Source organism: Suncus etruscus, chromosome 6, assembly GCF_024139225.1.
Source record: "Suncus etruscus isolate mSunEtr1 chromosome 6, mSunEtr1.pri.cur, whole genome shotgun sequence".
NCBI lineage: Eukaryota > Metazoa > Chordata > Mammalia > Eulipotyphla > Soricidae > Suncus > Suncus etruscus.
In genome coordinates, this window is record NC_064853.1 from 42,074,254 (window position 1) to 42,099,402 (window position 25,149).

At 41.1% G+C, this 25,149-nt stretch overlaps 1 protein-coding gene and 1 non-coding gene across 2 annotated transcripts in view; one reads left to right on the forward strand and one right to left on the reverse strand.

The window, feature by feature from the left end:
* ZMYM4 (zinc finger MYM-type containing 4) overlaps window positions 1–25,149 on the reverse strand; it is a 154,431-nt gene that overhangs the window by 59,462 nt on the left and 69,820 nt on the right. Inside the window, exons 7-17 of the mRNA XM_049774621.1 lie at window positions 24,830–25,085; window positions 18,198–18,372; window positions 17,888–18,100; window positions 11,921–12,071; window positions 10,347–10,462; window positions 8,734–9,009; window positions 8,433–8,583; window positions 6,443–6,615; window positions 4,239–4,389; window positions 2,713–2,853; window positions 2,307–2,344 (exon numbers count right to left, since the gene is read on the reverse strand). Coding sequence (XP_049630578.1) covers window positions 2,307–2,344; window positions 2,713–2,853; window positions 4,239–4,389; window positions 6,443–6,615; window positions 8,433–8,583; window positions 8,734–9,009; window positions 10,347–10,462; window positions 11,921–12,071; window positions 17,888–18,100; window positions 18,198–18,372; window positions 24,830–25,085 — 1,841 coding nt within the window. The remainder of the gene's footprint in view (window positions 1–2,306; window positions 2,345–2,712; window positions 2,854–4,238; window positions 4,390–6,442; window positions 6,616–8,432; window positions 8,584–8,733; window positions 9,010–10,346; window positions 10,463–11,920; window positions 12,072–17,887; window positions 18,101–18,197; window positions 18,373–24,829; window positions 25,086–25,149) is intronic.
* On the forward strand, window positions 1,340–1,443 carry LOC126012345 (U6 spliceosomal RNA). The gene has a single exon (XR_007496857.1). It is a non-coding gene; the product is annotated as a U6 spliceosomal RNA (small nuclear RNA).

Genomic DNA, 25,149 nt, shown 5'->3' on the forward strand with positions numbered 1-25,149 from the left:
TAGGAGTAACCCCTGAGCACTGCCGTGTGTGACCCAAAACCCAAAAATAATAAAAATAAAAATAAATAAAATTCAAATAAATATGTAATAAAATATTCCAGAAAAACCAAGAGCAATTGAGTATTCTGATAACTACCCATTGTTTCTGAAAGTTATTTAATTACCTGTTTTAGTAACAAAAAGAACCTATTCCTATTGTAGGTTGGTGATCAATAACAATATTAGACAAATTTAAATTAACTTTTAAAAAAAGGATAAAAAAGTTATTTCAAACACCAGAAAACACTTTAAATATATCACTGTGGCAGTCAAATAATTTTCCAATTATTCATTTTTCTTCTTTTAAAAGACAAAGTGCCCGAAGTGATAGCACATATGGTAGGGCATTTGCCTTCACCTGGGTTCCAGCCACAACATCCCACATGGTTCCCCCAAACGTTCCAGGAGTAATTTCTGAGTGCAAGTCAGGAGTAAACGATAAGCACTGCTGGGTATGAGCCCCCAAAAAACAAACCAAACAAAAGCAAGCAAAAAAGGCAAAAAAAAAAATTGGTCAAAGAAAATACTGTTTATGGGGCCCGGAGAGATAGTACAGCGGCGTTTGCTTTGTAAGCAGCCGATCCAGGACCAAAGCTGGCTGGTTCGAATCCCGGTGTCCCATATGGTCCCCCGGGCCTGCCAGGAGCTATTTCTGAGCAGAGAGCCAGGAGGAGTAACCCCTGAGCACCGGGTGTGGCCCAAAAACCAAAAACCAAAAAAAAAAAAAAAAAAAAAAATACTGTTTATGTAATTTGTACTAATTAAACAAAAAACGTTTTACCAATGTACTATTTACAACCTGACTATATTAACAAAACAACAAAAAATCTTTTATGCCTGAATTTTTTTTTGGGGGGGGGCGGTTTTTGGGTCACACCCGGTGCCGCTCAGGGGTTACTCCTGGTTCTATGCTCAGAAATCGCCCCTAGCAGGCACAGGGGACCATAAGGGATGCCAGGATTCGAATCACGTCCTTCCGCATGCAAGGCAAACGCCTTACCTCCATGCTATATCTCCGGCCCCATTTATGCCTGATTTTAACCATTTTTTTTTTCATTTTATTTATGTATTTATTTTTTGGTTTTGGGCCATACCCGGCAGCGCTCAGGGGTTACTCCAGGCTATCTGCTCAGAAATTGATCCTGGCAGGCATGGGGGACCATAAAGGATGCCGGAATTCGAACCACACTTGGTCCTGAATCAGTTGCTTGCAAGGCAAACACCCTACCGCTGTGCTATCTCTGTGGCCCCATTTTTATTTATCTTTAAATTATAACTGTAATCTTAAAAAATCCTTCCCATGCTCGCTTCGGCAGCACATATACTAAAATTAGGACAATACAGAGATTAGCATGGCCCCTGAGCAAGGATGATATGCAAATTCATGAAGTGTTCCATATTAAAGAAATTATTTAAAAAATAAATAAATAGGGGCCGGGTAGGTGGCACTGGAGGTAAGGTGTCTGCCTTGCAAGCGCTAGCCAAGGAAGGACCTCGGTTCGATCCCCCGGCGTCCCATATGGTCCCCCCAAGCCAGGGGCGATTTCTGAGCACATAGCCAGGAGTAACCCCTGAGCATCAAACGGGTGTGGCCCAAAAAACAAAAAAATAAATAAATAAATAAATAAATAAATAAATAAATAAATAAATAAATAAAAAATCCTTCCTAACAGCATCAAGATCGTAAGCATAAAAATATATATGAAAGACCTAATTAACCAAAAATTAAAAAATCTTATTCCATAACATGTACTGTATATAATTAAAAAATAAAATTTTGGGGGGCCGGGAAGGTGGCGCTAGTGGTAAGGTGTCTGCCTTGCAAGCACCAGCGTAAGACGGACCATGGTTCGATTCCTAGCATCCCATATAGTCCCCCCAAGCCAGGGGCGATTCCTGAGTGCATAGCCAGGAGTAACCCCTGAGAGTCAAATGAGTGTGGCCCCCCCCAAAAAATTTTTTTTTGTTTTGTTTTTGGGTCACATCTGGCGACATTCAGGAGTTACTCCTGTCTTTGTGCTCAGAAATTACTCGTCAGGCTCAGGAGACCATATGGGATGCCAGGAATCAAACCACTATCTGTCCTGGGTTGGCTGCATGCAAGGCAAAATATCTACCGTTGTGCCATCTCTCCAGCCTCTATATAATAAAATTTAATATATTAAAATCATTCTCATATAAAAGAAAAGAAAACAAATTGGTTTAGACATATGCTGAGTAAAAATGGAAATAAACAGTGGCAATACTAATAAAAATAAAAAACTTACATCCCCAATGATTTTCGCTGTTACTGTTGGAACTGCACCTGATATAAATTAAAACATATACTTTAGCATTTTATATAAGTAACCATAGCATTATAGTTGAATACTGGCTAATAAATATCAAGTCTCATAATAATAAAAATATGTATTATCTTAATTCAGTGGAAGACTAATTGTTGTAGAGTGAGAAAAGCATAATATGAAAATTATGAAAATACTATTTGATCAATAGCAATCTATAGTGAACCACTGTTTCTAATATGAATGACAAACTAAATGAAAAAATATGGCAAAATATGAATGGCAAGATGAAATTGACCACTGAAGGGGAAAAGGTTAAGAGAATCACTAAATTTATCTTGGGGGAAAAAAAAACAGAGAAAAAAATGCTTTCAAATCTAAGTCATACCTTGTAAAACGCTGTTAGAATTAACTGTCGGTTGAGCAGCTGGAGCACTTGCTAATGATACTACATTAGCTATAACAGGAGTTGAATCTTTTCTTAGTGATGGGGGCCCTGCTGAAGCGGCTGGCACCATGGAAATACTTGCTGATTAAAAATAAGGAAACTTCATGTAATTTATATGCACACATAAAACCCATATTTCAAAGAAGTTAAACAATGCTTTTATAGATTATAGCTTTCTGTTAAAGTGTCTCCGGTTTAAATAGACTTTCCTCTGCTTTTTATTGGAAAACTTAAAAGTTCATTATCTTGTCAGTTAGTTCTCTGCTTACTCTTCCATCCTTCCCAGGGGCCAGATGCATTCAAAGCAGTGCTCATGGAGCTCAGGGATTCCACTGGTGATTTTTCAGTCAAATGGGTCAGCAGTTCAATGTAAGAGTTTAAAAATATGACAGTACTTAAGTCTCTATGGGGAAAGAAATTACCCAGGCCACTGGAACAGAGGAGCCTCTTGGTTAACACAAGACAGTGCTTGGGCCTCCATTGCTGCTCCTGGAGTAGCTCAAGGAACCATGTGATGTATAGGATCTAAACTAGAGTCAGCTGTATCCACAATTTCCTCATATCCTTTTCTTTTGAGGAATAAGGGGAACAGAATTTAACCTACTCCTGGCTTGCTCAGGGCCTACGTCTGGTACCAGGAATCAAACCCAGGTCAGTTGAATATTACCAAATGCTTTACCCCTACACTAATCTCTTGAGCCTAAATCACTTTTAAAAAAAAGATACATGTATTCAATTACAACACATGAACTCACCACTCTTTCCTATAAAGTTCTTACAGAGTGATTAAAAATAGGCAAGGGAGGGGCCGGGCGGTGGCGCTGGAGGTAAGGTGCCTGCCTTGCCTGCGCTAGCCTAGGACGGACCGCGGTTCGATCCCCCGGCGTCCCATATGGTCCCCCAAGAAGCCAGGAGCAACTTCTGAGTGCATAGCCAGGAGTAACCCCTGAGCGTCACAGGGTGTGGCCCAAAAACCAAAAAAAAAAAAAAAAAAAAAAAAAAAAAAAATAGGCAAGGGAGAAAGCTCAACCGGTAGAATATATGTCTAGCACATGCTAGGTTCAGAATTGGCTGCCAAGAAGTGCTTACCCCTGCCTCTACCAACACTAATGGATTATATGCCCTTTTCTTAGGGAGGTTGGAGGGAGGGGGTGAGACTAGACCACTGCGGCAGTGCATAGGAGTTACTCCTGACTCCACACACAGGAATTACTCCTGGTGGTACTCCAGGGCTTTATGAGATGCCTGGATCAAACTGGGTTGGCTTCATGCAAGACAATATCCTACCCACTGTCCTATCTCTCTGCCCTCAAGGGATGCTCCCTATTGAATGAAAAAAATGAAGTGATTCTTATTGGGGCTTATAAATGGCATTTTAAGCAGAAAGAAGTTTTTGCTTCATAAAGTAACAAACTGCTACTCTGTAAAAGCAAAGTAGTTCCTGGAGACCTAAGTTTCATTTTTACCTGTATTGTTTTGTGAAGGCAGATCACACAAACTTTGCTGATTACAGAACATCAAGATACAAAGCAGATTACAGAAGTGTTTCATTTCTCCTCGCCATTTCAAGGACTCACTAAGTTTACCCTGTCGCTTACAACTATCACATTTGGCCATCTGAAAAAGAAATAAAAAACAACAAAGAAATAAAAATAAATTATCTGTGACTTGACAGAATCAAAGCAAAACAAATATAATTAAGTTTAAATTAAGATCACAAAAACGGGGCTAGAGAGATAGCATGGAGGTAAGGCGTTTGCCTTTAATGCAGGAGGTCATCGATTTGAATCCCAGTGTCCCATGTGGGCCCCCGTGCCTGCCAGGAGCAATTTCTGAGCCTGGAGCCAGGAATAACCCCTGAGCACTGCCGGGTGTGACCCAAAAACCAAAAAAAAAAAAAAAAAATCACAAAAACAGATGTGTTACTGCTATAAATGATAACTAATTATTTACCTATCAATTCTTTTATCTAAACATTCTTTTAAAAATGTATGAGTTGAACCCTTAGCACCAAAAAATATTTTACAAATGCCACTCAATAGTAATCAAAAAACATACTGCAGTAAAAATATGTCCCATCTCAGAAAATCAGGTATCCATATAATTTTAATTACATGAAATGTGAATGAAGAACTAGAGAGATATTATGAGATTTAAGTTGTTTACCTTGAACAGTAAACACTGTTTCAATCCTCAGCATTATATACAGTCCCTGAGTATCTCCAGGAGTGGTTAAACATCAAAAAATAAAATGTGGGCCGGGAAGGTGGCGCTAGAGATAAGGTGTCTGCCTTGTAAGCGCCAGCCAAGGAACGGACCACGGGTTCGATCCCCCGGCGTCCCATATGGTCCCCCCAAGCCAGGGGCAATTTCTGAGCACTTAGCCAGGAGTAACCCCTGAGCATCAAACGGGTGTGGCCCAAAAACCAAAAAATAAATAAATAAATAAATAAATAAATAAATAAATAAATAAATAAATAAATAAATAAATAAATAAATAAATAAAATGTGAAAAATACATTACTTGGGAGCTAGAAAGATCGTATAGTGGGTATTGTGACTGCCTTGCTTGTGGTGATCCAGCTTCAATACCTGGTAACCCATGTATCCCCCAAGCCATGGCAGGAGTCATCACTGAGCACAGAGCCAGAAGGAAACTCTGAACACAACTGGATGTAGTCCCAACTCCCTCAAAGAATGGAAAGGAAAAAGACTGGAGCAGTATCTATAGTACAGTGGGTCAGGCACTTACTTTCCATGTGCCTGACCCGGGTTCAATCCCTGACATCCCATAAGGTCCCTTGAGCACCGAAAGGAGTAATTCTTGACTTCAGAGCCAAGAGTAACCCCTGATCATCGACAGGTGGGACCCAAAGCCAAGCAAACAAAAAAGTCTTTATATGTTGGGGCTGGAGCGGTGGCGCAAGTGATAAAGTGTCTGCCTTGCACGCGCTAGCCTAGGACAGACTGTGGTTCCATCCCCAGGTGTCCCATATGGACCGCCAAGCCAGGAGCGATTTCTGAGTACATAGCCAGGAGTAAACCCTGAGCATCACCAGGTGTGACCGGAAAAAAAGAAAGAAAAAAAAAAAAAAAAACAAGTCTTTAATTATTCATTTATTTTTTCCCATTCTCTTCCCTTGTGTTATTGTAGTTATAGGAATGACCAAGGGGCACCTCTTTTTTTTTTTTTTTTTTTTTTGATTTTTGGGCCACACCCGGTAATGCTCAGGGGTTACTCCTGGCTATGTGCTCAGAAGTCGCTCCTGGCTTGGGGGACCATATGGGACACCGGGGGATCGAACCGCGGTCCGTCCGAGGCTAGCGCAGGCAAGGCAGGCACCTTACCTTTAGCGCCACCGCCCGGCCAAGGGACACCTCTTGATTATGTTACTTGTACACTTTTAGTTGTGCACACGAGATTGCACAATTTAGTCTTACACGTTTGGTTGTGGCATACTCAGGAATTCACTATTGTAGAGTTGGAGATCCCAAAAAACAATGCTGCTGTGATCACACATAGCATCTGTAGTTAGTCAGGATCAAATTATCCCAATCCCTAACAGTTAAAAAGTTTAAATCATTATGTTTTTCTTTATGCCACATAAAAGAAAAAAGGGAATAAAGTATGTATTAACTTAAACAATTCAGGGGTGTACATTATATTTACCTGAAAGAACAAAACTGTAAATTTGGACATGCAATCTTCACAACAGAACTCTTCTACCTTCCCCCCAAAATTATTCTGTACCAATCTGGGAGATGTCTGTAAACAGTAACTGCACATTTTACAGTGATTTCCCCAGCGTTTTGCTAAGTCATGTTTATAAAGCAATTTGCAACCTAAAGAAAGAGGAAACATAAAATTAACATTAAGGAGGACTAAGTGTCTACATCTTTAATATTCTATGGCAAAGTTTTAACTTAAGATCTCATCAAGAAATACATCAAGATCAATTTAGAGCACTGGTCCTCAATAGAGGACTATATGGCCACTGTGGGGGACCCCTATTAGATGAAAATCAGGTAAACTGTGGCCATGACACACAAGACAAGGGGCCAAATGTTAGGACGAATAAGCAGAGGATAGATACAAGTTTTGAAAAGGGCCCTGGTCAAAAAAAAGTTGAGAAACAATGATTTAGAAACGCAATCTCTAAAATCTGGTTTAGAGACCACTGTCTTCTTTTTGTTAATAAAGACAAGATGGAAAATAATAAAGGGCATCTATCTTCGTGCATGTAATAATATACTGTGACACAAAGTAAAACTGGCTTCTTGCTCTATGTTGTGGTCAAAGGGTTTGACAGTCACTCTTAGGGGCTTGTGGGGGTGGGGTGGGGCCTGGTGTCAGCAAGAGACACACAAAGGCAATGGAACAAGGTGGAGGAAAGCAAAAATTCTAGTAGAGTGTGTGATGCTGGAACAGTTTATGCATAAAACTTTACTATTAAAAATTTATGGGGGGCCGAAGCAATAGCACAGTAGTAGGGCATTTGCCTTGCACACAGCCAACCTGGGGCGGACCCAGGGTTGATCCCCAACATCCCATATGGTCCCCTGAGCCTGTCAGAAGCAATTTCTTTTTTTTTCTTTCTTTTTTTTTTTTTGGGGGGGGCCCCACACCCGGTGACGCTCAGGGGTTACTCCTGGCTATGCACTCAGAAATCTCTCCTGGCTTGGGGGACCATACGGGACAACGGGGGATTGAACCGCCGTCCATCCTAGGTCAGCGCGTGCAAGGTAAATGTCCTACCGCTTGCACCACTGCTCAGGCCCCTAGAAGCGATTTCTGAGCACAGAGCCAGGAGTAACCCTTGAGCGCTGCTGGGTATGGCCCCAAAACAAAACAAAACAAAACAAAAGTATTATAAATCACGGTATGTTCAATAAAATTGGGGGGAATTACTAGTAAATAAAACTAATCTTGTACTATTCCAGAATAAATAATACTCTATAGTCATCTGAATAAAGTAACTTGCATATTTATATTACTTATATTCAGAAATAGTTTAAAACCAGAAAATATAACCTTAGGATTATCCCAAAACTTAAAAAAATTTCAGGACTTATTCACTGGGGTGCAGAGGAAAACACCTGATTGTGTTCAGGGCTTACTCCTGGCTCTGGATTCAAGTTATCATTAACAGCTAGGCTTGGTGAACCCTATGGGAGACCATATAGATTGCCTGGGACTGAACCTGATTCAGCCAAGAGCAAGGCAAATGCCTTCCTGTTGTAGTCTCTCTTGCTAAAGGACTTTCTTCTAGATATAAGTGCAGAACTAAAAGATCCCTAAAAATTTAATAACTTTTTATATCATCACCACCATCTGCATTACACTTTCAGATAGTATTACATCTATATATGAAGGTCACATCAGAAAACAGTAAATTAAGAGCCAAAAGAGGAAAAAAAAGAGCCTTGACATAACACATAAATGATAACTACTTTTAAATCAGTAAGTACTGAAGAGATAATTTAATAGTCTGAAGCACACATTTTGTACATGGGAGGCCTAGGTTCAATTATTCAGTACCATATGGTCCCCCAAACAGAGCCGAGAGTAGCCTACAAACACCACAAGGGTAGCCCAAATTCAAAACCAATAATAAAAAGAGTTCAAGATGTTGGGTAGTATGAGAATCTTCTGTCTTTACCTTCACTACAGAATGACTTGTCAGCACCTGAGAACCGTATTGTCTCCTTTATAAGTTTCTCAATTTTACAATATTCACACATTGCCATAACATTATTTATTTTCTTATATTCATCAGAACAATTCTTGCCACAGAACTGAAACATTTTACCCTGTTTAAAAAAAAAAAACAACATTAAACTAATCCTGTATTTTCTTATTTTATGAATTCTAGTCCCTTTTATAAAAGTGTTTTCCTGAGATGAAAAGGCAGAAATAATTTTAGATCATTAAATACTTTTATCATGATTCTGTCATTTTACCTTGTAGTCAAGAAGTTCTGGTTTTGTGGCAAAAAGACGATTACAGTGCTGACACTTGAGTTTTACAACACTTCGTGTAAACCCAACATGTTGAGATTGAGCAGCAAGACGCTGTAGACCAGCTGCAGCAGAACTACTGATGGAAGTAGGAGAAACAGCAGAGGTGTTACCTCCTCCTGCTGATACTGTAGAACCTGTGGGGATGCTTACAATTACTTGGCCCTGTGACAAGGGAACTACTGAAGAATTCATTCCAGCTGGTTTGTTGAACAAATTCTGAAACAAAAAAAACAGATAAATCTGACCCTGTGTTCAAACATAATGGAACTGAGTGCCTAATATGTTATGCACAGATAAAGGCACTTAACATACATTTGTAAACAGGTAAAAAAAAATCCTTGCTTTTAGGCAACTCATAATTGGATGGACAGAAATGTCATTTATGTCAAAATAAACTTAATTAATAATCTTCTTGGCTTAAGTACAATCATGTTTGTAATCATGGTGCTTAAATAATTTATATTTAAAAGATAATAACAATCTTCTTGGGGCTGGAGCGATAGCACAGCGGTAGAGCTGTGCTTGCACACAGCCAACCCAGGACTGACCTGGGTTCAATCCCTGGCATCCTATATAGTCCCTGAGCCTGCCAGGAGCAATTTCTGAGTGCAGAGCCAGGAGTAACCCAAGTGCCTCCGGTGTAGCCCAAACCCCTCCAAAATAATAAATAGATAATAAACTTCTTTTTTTTTTTTTTTTTTTTTTTTTTTTTTGTGGTTTTTGGGTCACACCCGGCAGCGCTCAGGGGTTATTCCTGGCTCCATGCTCAGAAATTCTCCTGGCAGGCACGGGGGACCATATGGGACACCGGGATTCGAACTGATGACCTCCTGCATGAAAGGCAAACACCTTACCTCCATGCTATCTCTCCGGGCCCGATAATAAACTTCTTTACAAAATAAATCCACCTGGGACTGGAGTGATAGCAAATGGAAGGGCGCTTGATTTGCATGCAAGAGACCTGGGACAGACCCGGGTTCGATCCCTGAAATCCTATATGGTCCCCAAAGCGGAACAGGAATGATTTCTGAGTGCAGAGCCAGGATTAAGCCGAGTGCTGCCAGGTGTGGCCCAAAACCCAGAAACAAAAAAAACATATGTATATGTACATATATGTGTATATATGTATGTACATATATATATATGTATCCACCCAATAGATAAGCTGAGTAACAGAATCATTTAATTTTACAGAGGCAATTAAAACTGATATTCCTCTAAATATAAAATGAACTAGATATAGAAATTTGGGCAATCTGGAACTAGAAAATGCCTAGAAAGTTCATAATTACTCAAGTAGGCAACTCACTGATTAAAAAATAGAAGACTAGGGGTTGGAGAGATAGCATGGAGGTAAGGCGTTTGCCTTGCATGCAGAAGGTCAGTGGTTCGAATCCCTAGATCCCATATGGTCCCAAGCCTGCCAGGAACGATTTCTGAGCATAGAGCCAGGAGTAACCCCTGAGCGCTGCCGGGTGTGACCCAAAAACCAATGCCCCCCCCCCAAAAAAAAATAACAAAAAATAAGAATAGGAAGATCCCTGAAGACATACCTGGAAAGCTACCACACAACTGTAGCTGCAGAAATTGCGTATACTTCCATCTGACATGGCTAGGTGATACTGTGGGATTGCTGAGGTCTTACAACTGTTACACTGAACTTGTACACCTTAGTAAATCAAAATAAAAACTAGTGTGAGTAACATACAAAAATGTAAACAAATGTGTGATAAAATAAATATTATAAAATACTTATTACTATTAACTGTAACAATTCTTGAACTAATACAAATTCAGGGTCAAGAGCTATAGGAACTAAAATTAACTTCAACCAAGTCACATTTAAAATTTTTTTATTTTGATTTAAGCTATCAGTTTATGCTGTAACCCATGAAATAAATCAATCTTGAGATAAAGTATGTATAAAAAAATACACAGGAGCCTGAGAGATAGCATGGAGGTAAGGTGTTTGCCTTGCATGCAGAATCTCGGCATCTCATATGGTCCCCCGAGCCTGCCAGGAGCGATTTCTGAGCATGGAGCCAGGAGTAACTCCTGAGCACTGCCAGGTGTAACCCAAAACCCAAACCCCCCCCCCCAAAAAAAGAAAATACATTAAAGGAGCCATATGGAATTAATGGAATTGTTTCAGTAAAGAGGAATGCATACCGAAAGCAAGTAGACTTAAATAAAATATGTAGGGGCCGGGTAGGTGGCGCTGGAGGTAAGGTGTCTGCCTTGCAAGCGCTAGCCAAGGAAGGACCGCGGTTCGATCCCCCGGCGTCCCATATGGTCCCCCCAAGCCAGGGGCGATTTCTGAGCACATAGCCAGGAGTAACCCCTGAGCGTCAAACGGGTGTGGCCCAAAAACCAAAACAAAAAAAAAATAAAATAAAATAAAATAAAATAAAATATGTAATATTTTACCACAGATATGAAATAGTTTGTTTTTGGGCCACACCTGGCAATGCTCAGGGGTTGTCCTGGCTATATGCTAAGAAATCGCTCCTGGCTTGGGGGACCATATGGGACGCTGGGGACTGAACCCAGTTCCGTCCTGGGTCAGCCTCGTGCAAGGCAAACGTCCTACCACTGTGCCATCACTCTGGCCCCAGATATGAAATATTTTTTATCTTAAAAATTAACTTGGGGGCCCGGAGAGATAGCACAGCGGCATTTGCCTTGCAAGCAGCTGATCCAGGACCAAAGGTGGTTGGTTCAAATCCCGGTGTCCCATATGGTCCCCTGTGCCTGCCAGGAGCTATTTCTGAGCCTGAAGCCAGGAGTAACCCCTGAGCGCAGCCGGGTGTGGCCCAAAAACCAAAAAAAAAAAAAAAAATTAACTTGGGGGCCGGAGAGATAGCATGGAGGTAAGGCGTTTGCCTTTCATGCAGGAGGTCATCGGTTCGAATCCCGGCACCCCATATGGTCCCCTGTGCCTGCCAGGAGCAATTTCTGAGCCTGGAGCCAGGAATAACCCCTGAGCACTGCCAGGTGTGACCCAAAAACCAAAAAAAAAAAAAAAAAAAAAAAAAAAAAAAATTAACTTGGACAAATACACATAGTATTTGTAACCATAAAATGCTTTACTGGTTACATTTATATAGTTTATTTAAACCAATATTACCTGCAGAAGTAACCATTTTAACTCTGTAAGCAGATAAGCAGTTAACAGAACAGAAAAGCTCTGTCTTTCCCAAGCTATTGGTATTTTCGATCATTTCTGTTGAGGATCTCAATGATTTGCAAAGTGCACATGGTGTAATTTTGGCTGCTTTCTATTAAGAAAATGAAAGAACATTTATTTTACCAAATTATACCAAACACTGTTGAAATATTTTAAATTAGTGATTTTCAAACATTCATGATTATAATCCTCAGTAAGATATTTAAAAAATTATTGAAAATACACACTATTTGGAGTTTGTGCATTTCTATAGTTTAAGTTTTTGTATGAAACTATGTATCATTATAACATGTCACAAACTTTGATATCTGCAATTCTATCTCTTCTCCTCTCCCCTCCCCTCTCTCGTTGAACCCAGATTGTCCACATGCAAGACAAGTCTGTGTGTGTGTGTGTGTGTGTGTGTGTGTGTGTGTGTGTGTGTATGTCTCTCCTCCCTCCTCTCCCTCTCCCTCTCCCAGTCCATCCTGTGGCCTTCAGTGGCCGTGTGTGTGTGTGTGTGTGTGTGTGTGTGTGTGTGTGTGTGTGTCCTCCCCCATCTCCCTCTCCTTCCCTCTCTCCCTCTCCCTCTCCCAGTCCATCCTGTGGCCTTCAGTGGCCATACTTCAGGATTCCTCCCCATTGGATTTACAGGTTGTTCCTGGTGATACTCAGGAACCTTTATAGTGCCAGCATTAGTATTGGGGCCTCACAAATGCAAATCTTGTACTTATTCATGCACCCTCTGACACAAAACTTACTGTCAAATATCCTACCACCACTACTAACAAAGCACACTTTATTACAGCAAATAAAGTAAAAACAAACACTGCACAAAGTGACCAAACAAACAAACAAACAAAAAAAAAAAAAAAACAAAGAATCGGTTACCTATGATTTCCCATATTTAGGGATCCAACAACTTTAAATAAATGCTACCAATATATCACAATCAGGAAAACTTATGAAGTATATCTGATACCCACTATGATATTAAAGATTGGTACGCCCTCTGTTTTCCAGGATAAGATTTGGAGAATAGGGACCAGGGACCAGAGTGACAGCACAGTGGCAGGGCATTTGCCGTGTGTGTGTGTGTGTGTGTGTGTGTGTGTGTGTGTGTGTGTGTGTGTGTGTGTGTGTGTGTGTGTGTGTGTGTGTGTGAAGGAACAAAAGAAGAGTTTAACTGCTTTTATCATTATGTGTGTGTGTGTGAAGGAACAAAAGAAGAGTTTAACTGCTTTTATCATTAAAAGTTAAAATTCTATTTGAATGAAAATCAAACCCAAGTTCTCATCTACTGTTTCTCCACCAACAAAATATTAATGCTGAAAAATTAAATGAAGTTAAAAAATTTACAGTTAACTGAATTAAAAATAATTAAAATTTGTGTTGCTTTAACCTATTTATCCTCCCTGTGGAAGGGACTAAATCCAGGTAATATTTTTTTTGTTGTTTTTCTGGAACTACATCTGGTTGGGCGAGACGCCCAATTTTGTTGGAGTTGTTCAGTGATGCTAGAGGAACAAGCCAGGGATTTAACCAGGGGCCCCTAATACAAAGATATAAGGATGAACTCAAACCACTGAGCTATCTCTAGCCTTCCATGTTAAATGTTAATACTTGAACTGATTGTCACAATAAGGAATGAAGACATCTAGTTTGGGGTTCTTTTTTCCTCCTTATCAATGCTAAAGATTTCTAAAAAACTAAATAAACAGCAAATATAAGTTCTCATAATATGTCTTTGCAGTAAAAGAAAATAAATGAAAACACTAAAGGACTGAAGAAACAGATGCAACACATGCTTTGCATGTAGGTGGCCCACATTAGATCCCCAACTAGGCATATAGTAAGTTCATGACTCACAGTCAAGTGTCTCCCATGAGCACCAAGTAGGCACTTCAAGAACTGGCAGGTTTGGACTCAAATCTAAAAAGGAGGAGGTGGAGCAATAGCACAGCAATAGGGTGTTTGCACTGCATGCTGTCAACCCAGAACGAACCTGGGTTTGATCCGCAGCATTCCACCTAGTTCCCCCAAGACTGCCAGGAGTGATTTCTGAGAACAGAGCCAGAAGTAACCCAAGCACTAACCCCTGTGGCGCCCGCGCGCACGCACGCACACACACACACACACACACACACACACACACACACACACACACACACACACACACACTAAAAAGATTTTAAAAAGCTAGAAAGGAGGGCCCGGAGATATAGCACAGCGGCGTTTGCCTTGCAAGCAGCCAATCCAGGACCTAAGGTGGTTGGTTCGAATCCCGGTGTCCCATATGGTCCCCTGTGCCTGCCAGGAGCTATTTCTGAGCAGACAGCCAGGAGTAACCCCCGAGTAATGCCAGGTGTGGCCCAAAAACCAAAAAAAAAAAAAAAAAAAAGCTAGAAAGGAAATGGAAACACCTAATATTTAGAATATTTTTAATCACTGAAAATTCAAATTATAACTTTTTACCAACCAACATTAAAAACTCAACAGTTTGAAGGCCGAAGCAACAGCACAGAGGTAGGGCGTTTGCCTTGCAAGTAGCAGTTCCAACATGGACAGTGGTTCGAATCCCAGCATCCCATATGGTCCCCCATGCCTGCCAGGAGCAATTTCTGAGCACAGAGCCAGAAGTAACCCTGAGCGCCACCAGGTGTGACTCCCCCCCAAAAAATCAACAGTTTGGGGGCAAAAGTAGTACAAAAGGGGTAGGGTGCTTGACTTGTATGCAGCCAACCTGGGATCAATCTCCAGCATCCCATGATTCCCTGAATACTATGGGGTTCAATCTCCAACATCCCATATGGTTCCCGAACATCACCAGGAATAATTCCTGAGATGTGGCTCACCACCACCACCACCACCCCACAATAAAGCAAACAAAAATTTTCTCTCTTTTTTTTTGGCCCACACCCAGCAGTGCTGAGGAGCTACTCCTGGCTCTACACTCAGAAATTGCCCCTGGCAGGCTGGGGAATATTTTTCAATAGTTTTGGAAGACTGTATTAAAATTAACTAGCCTAAGGAAAAAAATAGTCTCAAGTCAATAAAATGAAATTGAATAAGCACTGAAGTTCTTGTTATTCTCTCTCCAAAAAATGAAGTTTCCAACCCCAATACAAGCATAAGGATTAATGGGAGGTACGAATCTTTCAAACAATGAATATCAAATTTTTTTATTCTGAATTGTAATTTCAACTATATGGATCCAATTTCAATATGAACAGTAAGTTGGCCCTTACCTTGTAAATATAAACATGTATATGCAAATAAAAATGCAATTTAGAGGCAGAGTTATTAACACAACTGACTGACACCATGCTTTTTTTTTTAATGATTTTTTTTGTTTGTTCACTATTTTATGTTTGATTTTTGGATCACAACCACCAGTACTGGAGGGTTACTCCTAGTACTCCACACAGGAATCATTCCTGGCAGGCTCAGGACACATTATGGAATGTCAGGGATAGAACCTGGGTTGGCCACATATTCCCTACTTGCTGTTCTAACTCTCTGTCCCAGATATTTTCTTTTTCTTTTTCCTTTTTTTTTTTTTTTTTTTTTTTTTTGGGTTTTTGGATCACACCTGGTGACACTCGGGGGTTACTCCTGGCTATGTGCTCAGAAATCGCTCCTGGCTTTGGGGACCATATGGGACGCCCTATGTCAGCCACATGCAAGGCAAACGCCTTACTGCTACGCCACTGCTCTGGCCCCAGATATTTTCATTTTTATTATAATTTGGGGGAGGAGCCACAACCCAACATGCTGAGGCTACTTCTAGTTTAGTGCTCAGGGGACCATATGTGACACAAAGGGTTTTATGAAAAACAAGTGCTTCACTGCTGTACTATCTTTCTAGACTGTATATCTTTGTATGCAGGAAGCCTTGGTTTAACCACAATGAACACAACAAGGAATAACCAGTAAGCTCAGAGCCAGGAGATGCCTCTAAGCAAGACTAGATGTATTTCTCCCCACCTCCCAAAAAATTAAAGAAGAAAAAAATTTTAAAATTATATTTAAAAGAAAAATATAATTCAATAAATATGGGAGATGGCTCAATGGCTTACAGTGCTATTATGGCAACTGGAAGGTCAGGAGTTCAAATCTAGTGTCAACACTTAAGTTGAGGTGATCAGGATAGTCTCATTTGTGAACTCTGGTGGAAGGTTCTGGAAGATGGTTTAAAGCACTTTCCCAGCAAGCACAGCTACAAATTAAAACCCCAGTTCCACTTTCAAGTACTAAGAAAATTCTGACAGTCTTGTTAAGGATACTTACAAGAAAGGGCCTGGGTATTTGCAGAAATAGAACAGTGGTTAAGGCTTTGATTTTTGCCTTTCTCACAGCCTACCTCAGCACAGCATATAGAGTAAGAGCCCACTTGAAGTGATTCCTAATCACAGAGCCAGGAGTAAGCTCTGAGCACAGCTAAGTGTGGACCAAACTCCCTTATCCAAAACAAAACGCCAAGAAAGGTCCAGACAACTGTGAAATCCCAAGTTTAATTCTCAATACCACAAGTGTACAGTAGCAATCCTGAACACTTCACAATCTCGGTTGAGAAAAAAATACAATCAAAATTAAATAATAAAACTGGGGCCCGGAGAGATAGCACAGCGGTGTTTGCCTTGCAAGCAGCCAACCCAGGACCAAAGGTGGTTGGTTTGAATCCCGGTGTCCCATATGGTCCCCCGTGCTTGCCAGGAGCTATTTCTGAGCAGACAGCCAGGAGTAACCCCTGAGCACCGCCGGGTGTGGCCCAAAAACCAAAAAAAAAAAAAAAAAAAAAAAAACAAAAAAAAAAAAAAAAACTGAACATATCAGGGCCGGCGAGGTGGCACTAGAGGTAAGGTGTCTGCCTTGCAAGCGCTAGCCAAGGAAGGACTGCAGTTCAATCCCCCGGTGTCCCATATGGTCCCCCCAAGCCAGGGGCAATTTCTGAGCGCTTAGCCAGGAGTAACCTCTGAGCATCAAACGGGTATGGTCCAAAAAAAAAAAAACCTGAACATATCAGTACAGGTATTCTAGTATGCTAGGCATTTGCTGCATCTATGACTAATTCAAGTACCATATGATGTCTAAGCATCACTATAACCTTGATGATCCTCAAACTCTACCAGTATGGTGGTAGAGGTCTGTGAGCACTACCAGAGGGCCTTCATAGTCACTGGCACCACAAGGGTTGAGCAATAATGCATCCTCAGATTCAAACATAAACTGCTCACCAGTATATTTGCAAATAGCCATAGAGGCCCTTGGGTCTTCTTAGTACTACCTCTAAGTCCTCAAAATACATATCCCCAATGTTTAAAAACATTCAAAAACAAGGGTTAACAAAATAGTACAGTTGGTAGGCCTCTCAGTTTTGCATGTGGGTGACCAGGATCTGATCCCTAGGACCCAAATAGTTTCCATAGGCCTAACCAGACATTCCAGTGAACAGAACCTGGAATTAAGTATTCTTTTTTTTTTTTTTTTTAATTCTTTTTGTGAGGTTTCTTTTGGGGCCACACCCAGCAGTACTGAGGGGTTAGTCCAGGCTCTGTGCTCAGAAATCGCGCCTGGCAGGCTTGGGGGCTATGATATGCCCGGAATTGAATCCGGGTCCATCCTGGGTTAGCTGCAAGATGATCTACCACTGTGCTATCCTCTGGCCTCTAAAGTTAAGTATTCTGAGCACTGCTGCTTGTGGCTTCAAAACAAACAAGAACAAAATTTCAATAAAGTAACCATTCCTAAAATCCTATGTATTTTATATAAGTAAAAACCAACTATTTGTGAAAACTGCCATGTATACGTAAAATAATAAAAAATTCGTAAGATTTTTATTGTGAAAATATCATGAGTGACTGCCACCAAAAACTTTAGATTACCCAGGAGTTAACAAAGACATTGGGATTAAATATGGCCAGGTACCTGCTTGTATGCTGTGACACATGATGAACTACAAAATTTCTTCCACTGTCCCTCTACCTGAAGCATGTGGCATTGTCCAGAACCACTATAGCAGTAACCCCCACAGTTCTCACAACAGTTCATGGTAAGGTTGTTAGCAGAGCGAAACTTAGAGAAGCAGGCATCACTGCAAAGCTTATGTACAACATTCTGATAATTAACTTCATGTCGAATCTAGGAATTAAAAATAAATATATGTAAACAAGAAGTAAAAACCATCAAAGAACAAGTGTTAAACTCCTAAGTCCCCATAAGTAAAAATATAACTCACAACAGCATTCTTCTGACACATACTACATTTGGTTGATATGCTATTTGTATTGATGGTGACAACAGGTTTTCTTTTCAGTTCATAAGTCGACAAACATGACTGACTGCAAAAATCTTTACTAGTAGTAGCATTTTCAAATTGGGCACTGATCACATCCTTTGGATTTAAAATGTCCCTAAGAAAAAAAAAATAAGTCATAATTGTTTTCTTTTATTGTAAGCTAAAATAGAATAAAGACATTTATAATAAAACAAAGGGCAGTGACAAGTTTTCTTGTATAAATTGGTACGTTGCTTTATTTTCACAAAATGAAAAATATATCTACTTCTACACAAAACTGTCTTGAGAATCAGTATACTGAAAGGATACGTGTATGTGTGTATATATGTATGTGTGTATATATATTGTTCATCATCCCTGTAGTACAAAAAATTTTTTTTGTTGTTTTGGGCCACACTCAGCTCATAGGTTACTGGCTCTGCACTCAGAAATTATTCCTGGCAGGCTCACGAGAGCTTAAGAGATACCGGAGATCAAACCTGGGTACATTCTGGGTTGGCTGCATACAAGGCAAACACTCTACCAATGTGCTATCATTCCAGCCCAGGTAAAATATTTTTAATTTAATTTTTATTCTTTAGGAGTATTTAAAAAATATCCTTTTAAAAAGATGTCACTATTTTTTAATCCATTTTATTTTTTTCATCTTTTAAAAGTAAAAACATTTCAGTGTTGGAGAAATAATAGTGGGTAGTGCTTGCTTTGCATGCAGCTGACCCAGGCTGGATCCCCAGAATCCTGTGGGGTGCCCTACCTAGGAGCAATCCCTGAGCTGAACTCAAAATCTAGGGGAAAAGAAGTAAAAACATTTCATGGAGCCAGAGTGATAGCACAGCAAACACAAGAAAAAGGTGTTTGCCTTCCATGCGTCTGACCCAGTAAGGACCTGGGTTTGATCCCTGGTGTCCCATATGGTCCCCCAAAGCCAGGAGCAATTTCTGAGTGCATAGCCAGGAGTAATCCCTGAGTGTCATCAGGTGTGGTCCAAAAACAAAACAGAAAATATTTCAAAGTGCAGTATATATAACGCTAGCATGTTTATATAAAACCAAGCATACCTATATCTAAATAACTAAAGCAGTTAAGATTAAAATCCTGCAATTAAGCTTCCCAGCATTTTATTTCTTAGAAGCTGATTTTTTTTTAGATGGCGGGGTACAGTATTCCTGGCAATGCTCAGAAGACAACCTGGAATGCCGGGGACTGAACTAGGGTCAGTTGCGTGCAAAGCAAATGCCCTACCTACTGTACTATTTCCCCAGTGCCTCAGAACTTGATTTTTAAAAATAATCTTGGTATGGCCAGGAAGACTGGTCAAGTGGGAGAACAAATGCCTTGCATGTACAAAGCATTCTTGTTTGATTCCCAGCATTATATGGGTCCCCAAAGCACTACTGAGCGAGCCTATGGCACTGCCTAAAATGACAGTAGTGATCTCCAATCATTTCCCAGCATAAACTGTGTCAGGAGTGGCATTTTATTTCTAAAATCTTGATAAAATTTTCTGAACACCATCTATTTCCTGTGAATATTATAGTCATACAATAGTATATGACCTATTATATTTAATCTGTATGAGGGATGGGGGTTGGGGGTCACACACAATGGTGCATAGGATTTACTCCTGGACCTGTGCTCTGGGATCACTCCTAGAGTTGGTTTGTTTTTTTTTTTTTTTTTTTTGGGGGGGGGGTTCACATAGGATGCCAGGGAACAAACCTGGGTTGTCCATAGGCAAGAAAAGAACCATTACCCATTGTATTATCTTTTGACCCCATTCCTGCATTTCTTTTCTTTTCTTTTCTTTTTTTTTTTTTTTTTTTTTTTTGGTTTTTGGTTTTTGGGCCACACCCTGTGACGCTCAGGGGTTACTCCTGGCTATGCGCTCAGAAGTTGCTCCTGGCTTCTTGGGGGACCATATGGGACGCCGGGGGATCGAACCGCGGTCCATCCTAGGCTAGTGCAGGCAAGGCAGGCACCTTACCTCCAGTGCCACCGCCCGGCCCCCCATTCCTGCATTTCTAACAATTTTAACTAGCGTGCTTTGTTTTCTATTTTCAGCAATTCTTTTTTCCATTCTATTTTAGAGCAGTTTTGGGAAAAGATTAAAGACATATTTGTTTACATAAAATATTGTATATAGCTATATATAATTGAACTTCTATATTTATTAGATTTTATACTTGTTTTCAATAGGCTTAATCTATTTCACTTAACAAAATACTCATTAAGTACTTTATTGAGTCAGGCACTAAATCCTTAGTCTAGAAATGTGGTACAAATGGGGCCAGAGAGACAGTACAGTGGTTAGGTACAGCACATAGTTGACCTGGATTTGACCCCTGGCATCCAATATGGTTCCCTGACCACCGCCCGTAGTAATTCCTGAGTTCAAGGCAAGGGTAACCCCTGAGCATTGCTGAGTGTGGCCCAAAAACAAAAAAGATAGAAACACTGGCTTAATGAGTTCACAATACATTGTAACAGAAAGAGCACATATATACCTGAGTATCTCACGGTGTGGACCAAAAAACAAACCAAAAAGTGTATTTATTAGCATTCTTAAAACATAAAATATAGTATAATGAATTTAAAAAAGGTACACAGAGAATCAAAGAAAGGCAAGGGGGGAATAAAAAAGGCATGAGAGATAGCTCTAAAGTCTGGAATACTGCACCCTAAGAGACTTTGGTTTAAACCCAGCACCATCAAGAGTGAATCCTGAGTACCACCAGGTGGACCAAACCATCCCCTGAAAAAGGACATAATTACCCCAGAAAATACATGGCATGGAAAGCTACCCAAAAGTTAGTATTTAGCTGAATTTTTCAAAGTTTGGATGGGCCAAGGCAAATTAAGAATATTAAGTCGGGGGGCCGGAGAGATAGCATGGAGGTAAGGCGTTTGCCTTTCATGCAGGAGGTCATCGGTTCGAATCCCGGCGCCCCATATGGTCCCCTGTGCCTGCCAGGAGCAATTTCTGAGCCTGGAGCCAGGAATAACCCCTGAGCACTGCCAGGTGTGACCCAAAAACCAAAAAAAAAAAAAAAAAAAAAGAATATTAAGTCGGAGGCTGGAATGATTGTACAGTCGATAGGGTGTTTGCCTTGCAGATGACCTAGGTTTGATACCCAGCATCCCTTATGTTCCCAGAGGCCTGCAAAAAGTGAGTCCTGAGAAAAAAGCCAGGGAGCAAAGCCCTGAGAGCAAATCCCTAAGCAGCAATTGTGTGGCCCCTCAAAGCAAATAAAATTCTATTCCTTTTTATTCCAAGTAAACTGATCTCTTTGTTGGTGGTAGTTTTTGGACCACACACAGTGGTGCTCAATGCTTACTTATGGCTTTGCCCTGGTAAGGTTCTGGGGACTATACTAGATGCCTTTTTTCTCCCCCCCCCCCCCAACCCAGGAGCTTTGGCCACACCCAGAAGTGTTCAAGGGCATGCTTTTGGCTCTACACTCCAGGATCACTACAGGCAGGGGTTAGAAAATCCTAGCAAATGCTAGAGTTCAAACCTGGGTGAGCCACATGCAAAGCAAGTGCAGTACCCAGTGTATTCTCTCCAGCCTCAAGTTACTATCTTAGAGACTGCTTACAAATTTAAGCTGTTTGACTACATATGGACTGAGGGGAGTGATATAGCATGAGAAGGGGCAAAAAAATGGAATGCATTTGACAAAATTATCCAACTACTTGGGTTGCAGAGCAAATATATTAACTCTTTGAATGTTATTTCCTTTTTTTTTTTTTTTTTTTGGTTTTTGGGCCACACCTGGCGGTGGTCAGGGGCCACTCCTGGCTGTCTGCTCAGAAATAGCTCCTGGCAGGCACAGGGGACCATATGGGACACCAGGATTCGAACCAGCCACCTTAGGTCCGGGATCGGCTGCTTACAAGGCAAACACCGCTGTGCTATCTCTCCGGGCCCTATTTCCTTTTTTTTTTTTTTTTTTTTTTTTTGGTTTTTGGTTTTTGGGCCACACCCGGCGGTGCTCAGGGGTTACTTCTGGCTGTCTGCTCAGAAATAGGTCCTGGCAGGCTCGGGGGACCATATGGGACACCGGGATTCGAACCAACCACCTTTGGTCCTGGATCGGCTCCTTGCAAGGCAAACGTCGCTGTGCTATCTCTCCAGGCCCCCTATTTCCTTTTTTAAGGTAAAAACAATTAAACAATTATCAGCTAAACCAGACTAAAACTGTTATGGCTATATGTAGTCAAAAAGGGAAAAGTAAAATAGCAATTAGCAAACCAAAAAGTTGTTCATGGGGCCGGAGCAATAGCACAACGGTAGGGCATTTGCTTTGCACACAGCCAACCCAGGACAAATGGTGGTTCGAATACCAGCATCCCATATGGACCCCTGAGCCTGCCAGGGGCGATTTCTGAGCACAGAGCCAGAAGTAACCAGAGCACTGCCGGGTGTGGCCCCCCCAAAAAAAAAAATACCCAAATTGTTCATAAAGTGAAATGGAGGACAATAAAAAAATTTAAAAATGGGGCCAGAGAGATAGCTTAGAGGTAGGGCGTTTGCCTTGCAAGCAGAAGGATGGTGGTTTGAATCTCGGCATCTCATATGGCCTCCCTCCAAGCCTGCCAGGAGTGATTTCTGAGAATAGAGCCAGGAGTAACTCCTGAGCACTGCCAGGTGTCAAAGAAATAAAAAAAAGATAATAATAATAATAATAATAATAATAATAATAATAATACAGTTAGGGTGGCTGGAACGGAGCAAGCAGTAAGACATCTCTGCCTTGCCCACGCTAGCCTAGGATGAACAAAGGTTCGATCCGCCCGCGTCCCATATGGTTCCCAAAACCAGGAGCGATTTCTGAGCACATAGTCAGGAATAAACCCTGAGCATCACCGGTGTGGCCCAACCCCTCCCCAAAATACAGTTAGGGGGCCAGAAAACTAGAAGAGAAGGTATGGCACTAATTTTGTACAGAATCAACCCAGGTTCTATCCCCGGCACCTCATTTGTTCCCGAGTCCTTGAGTGCAGAGCCAGGAACAAGACCTAACACAACTGGGTGTGGCCCAAACACCACTGTCCTCCACCCAAAAATAAGTAAATAAAATTGGTGACAGATGGCACTAGAAGTAAAGCATTTGCCTTGCAAGCACTAGCCTAAGACGAACCGCAAATTTATTCTCCTGACGTCTCATATGGTCCCCCCAAACCAGGAGCAATTTATGAGCACATAGCCAGAAGTAACCCCTGAGCATCAACGGGTATGGCCCAAAAAAAAATTGGTGACAGTAAACAAAACAAGAATTAAGAGAGAGGGCCAGGGCCCGGAGAGATAGCACAGCGGTGTTTGCCATGCAAGCAGCCGATCCAGGACCAAAGGTGGTTGGTTCGAATCCTGGTGTCCCATATGGTCCTCCGTGCCTGCCAGGGGTGATTTCTGAGCAGATAGCCAGGAGTAACCCCTGAGCACTGCCGGGTGTGGCCCAAGAACCAAAAAAAAAAAAGAGAGAGAGGGGCCAAAGTGCTAGCACAGCAGTAGGGTGTTTGCCTTGCACGTGGCTGCCCATGAGGACCTGGGTTTGATCCCCGGCATCCCACATGGTCTCCCAAGTGAGGAGCAATTTCTGAGCACATAGCTAGGAGAAACCCCTGAGCGTCACCAGGTGTGGCCCAAAAACCAAAAAAAGAAAAAAAAAAAAAAAGAGAGAGAAGGGGCAAAGAAACAAACTCAAACAAGCTAGATGATAAAGAGTATGAAAAAGGTGGTGAAAGAGGGGGGGAAAAAAAGAGTAATAAAATGAAAGAACAAAGAGAAGGAACAGTTAGGGCATTACAGGCTGATAAAATGGAAAACGCGGAGATGAGACCAAACATAACAAGATAAATGTAGTCTTAAGAATAGTTATTCAGAGGCCAGTGAGGTGGCACTAGAGGTAAGGTGTCTGCCTTGCAAGCACTAGCCAAGAAAGGACCACGATTCGATCCCCCAGCATCCCATATGGTCCCCCCAAGCCAGGGGCAATTTCTGAGCGCTTAGCCAGGAGTAACGCCTGAGCATCAAATGGGTGTGGACCAAAAAAAATGAAAAACAAAACAAAAAAAAAAATAGTTATTCACAGAAAAGGGGGGGTAGAGCTGTGGCACAAGGGATAAGCCTTGCCCACACTAGCTTAGGACACGGCAGTTCAATCCACCAGCGTCCCATATGGTTCCCCAAGCCAGGAGCAATTTCTGAGCACAGCCAGGATTTAGCATAGCCAGGAGTAGCCCCTGAGTATCACCAGGTGTGGCCCAAAAATAAAAACAACAAAAAAAAATATTCATTGAATTACCTAAGATTAAGACAGATATATGACTAGTTTTTTATTGTTTTAGGTTTATTTTGGCTGGGAGTTTGGACCATACTTGGCAGCATTAACAAAAAAAAAAAAAAAAGAGGCTGAGATGGGTTCATGACATACAGAAAAAAAAATAGCGATATGTTGATGCTAAATGTAATTTTTTTAAATAACATGAAATATAGAAAATAAAATAATACATGGTTAGGAATAAAATAATTTTAAAATGAAACAAAGTGGTAAATGAGAATTCTGCTGTACTTTGAGCAGCTTGAACAAGTTTTCTTGGTGGGAAGAGGCAGTGAGCGGGCAGGTGGAACTGTATATCCAGTGAGGCACAGTGTGGAGCAGAAAAGCTGAGTAGATCCTTTCCTCTGATAAGCAGTTTGCCCTTTTTGAAGAATTTTTTTACAACCAGAACAGGAAACTCGAACAGCTGTGGCTGGAACTGAAGGAAGCATTTTATTCATGCCAGATGATGCCAGCGAAGGCTGAAAGCCAGTAGTCAACTGTGGAGCTTTAAAAAAAGGGGGGAAGAAAAAGTGTTTTACACTGTACCATAAATTTTATGTATGTATTCT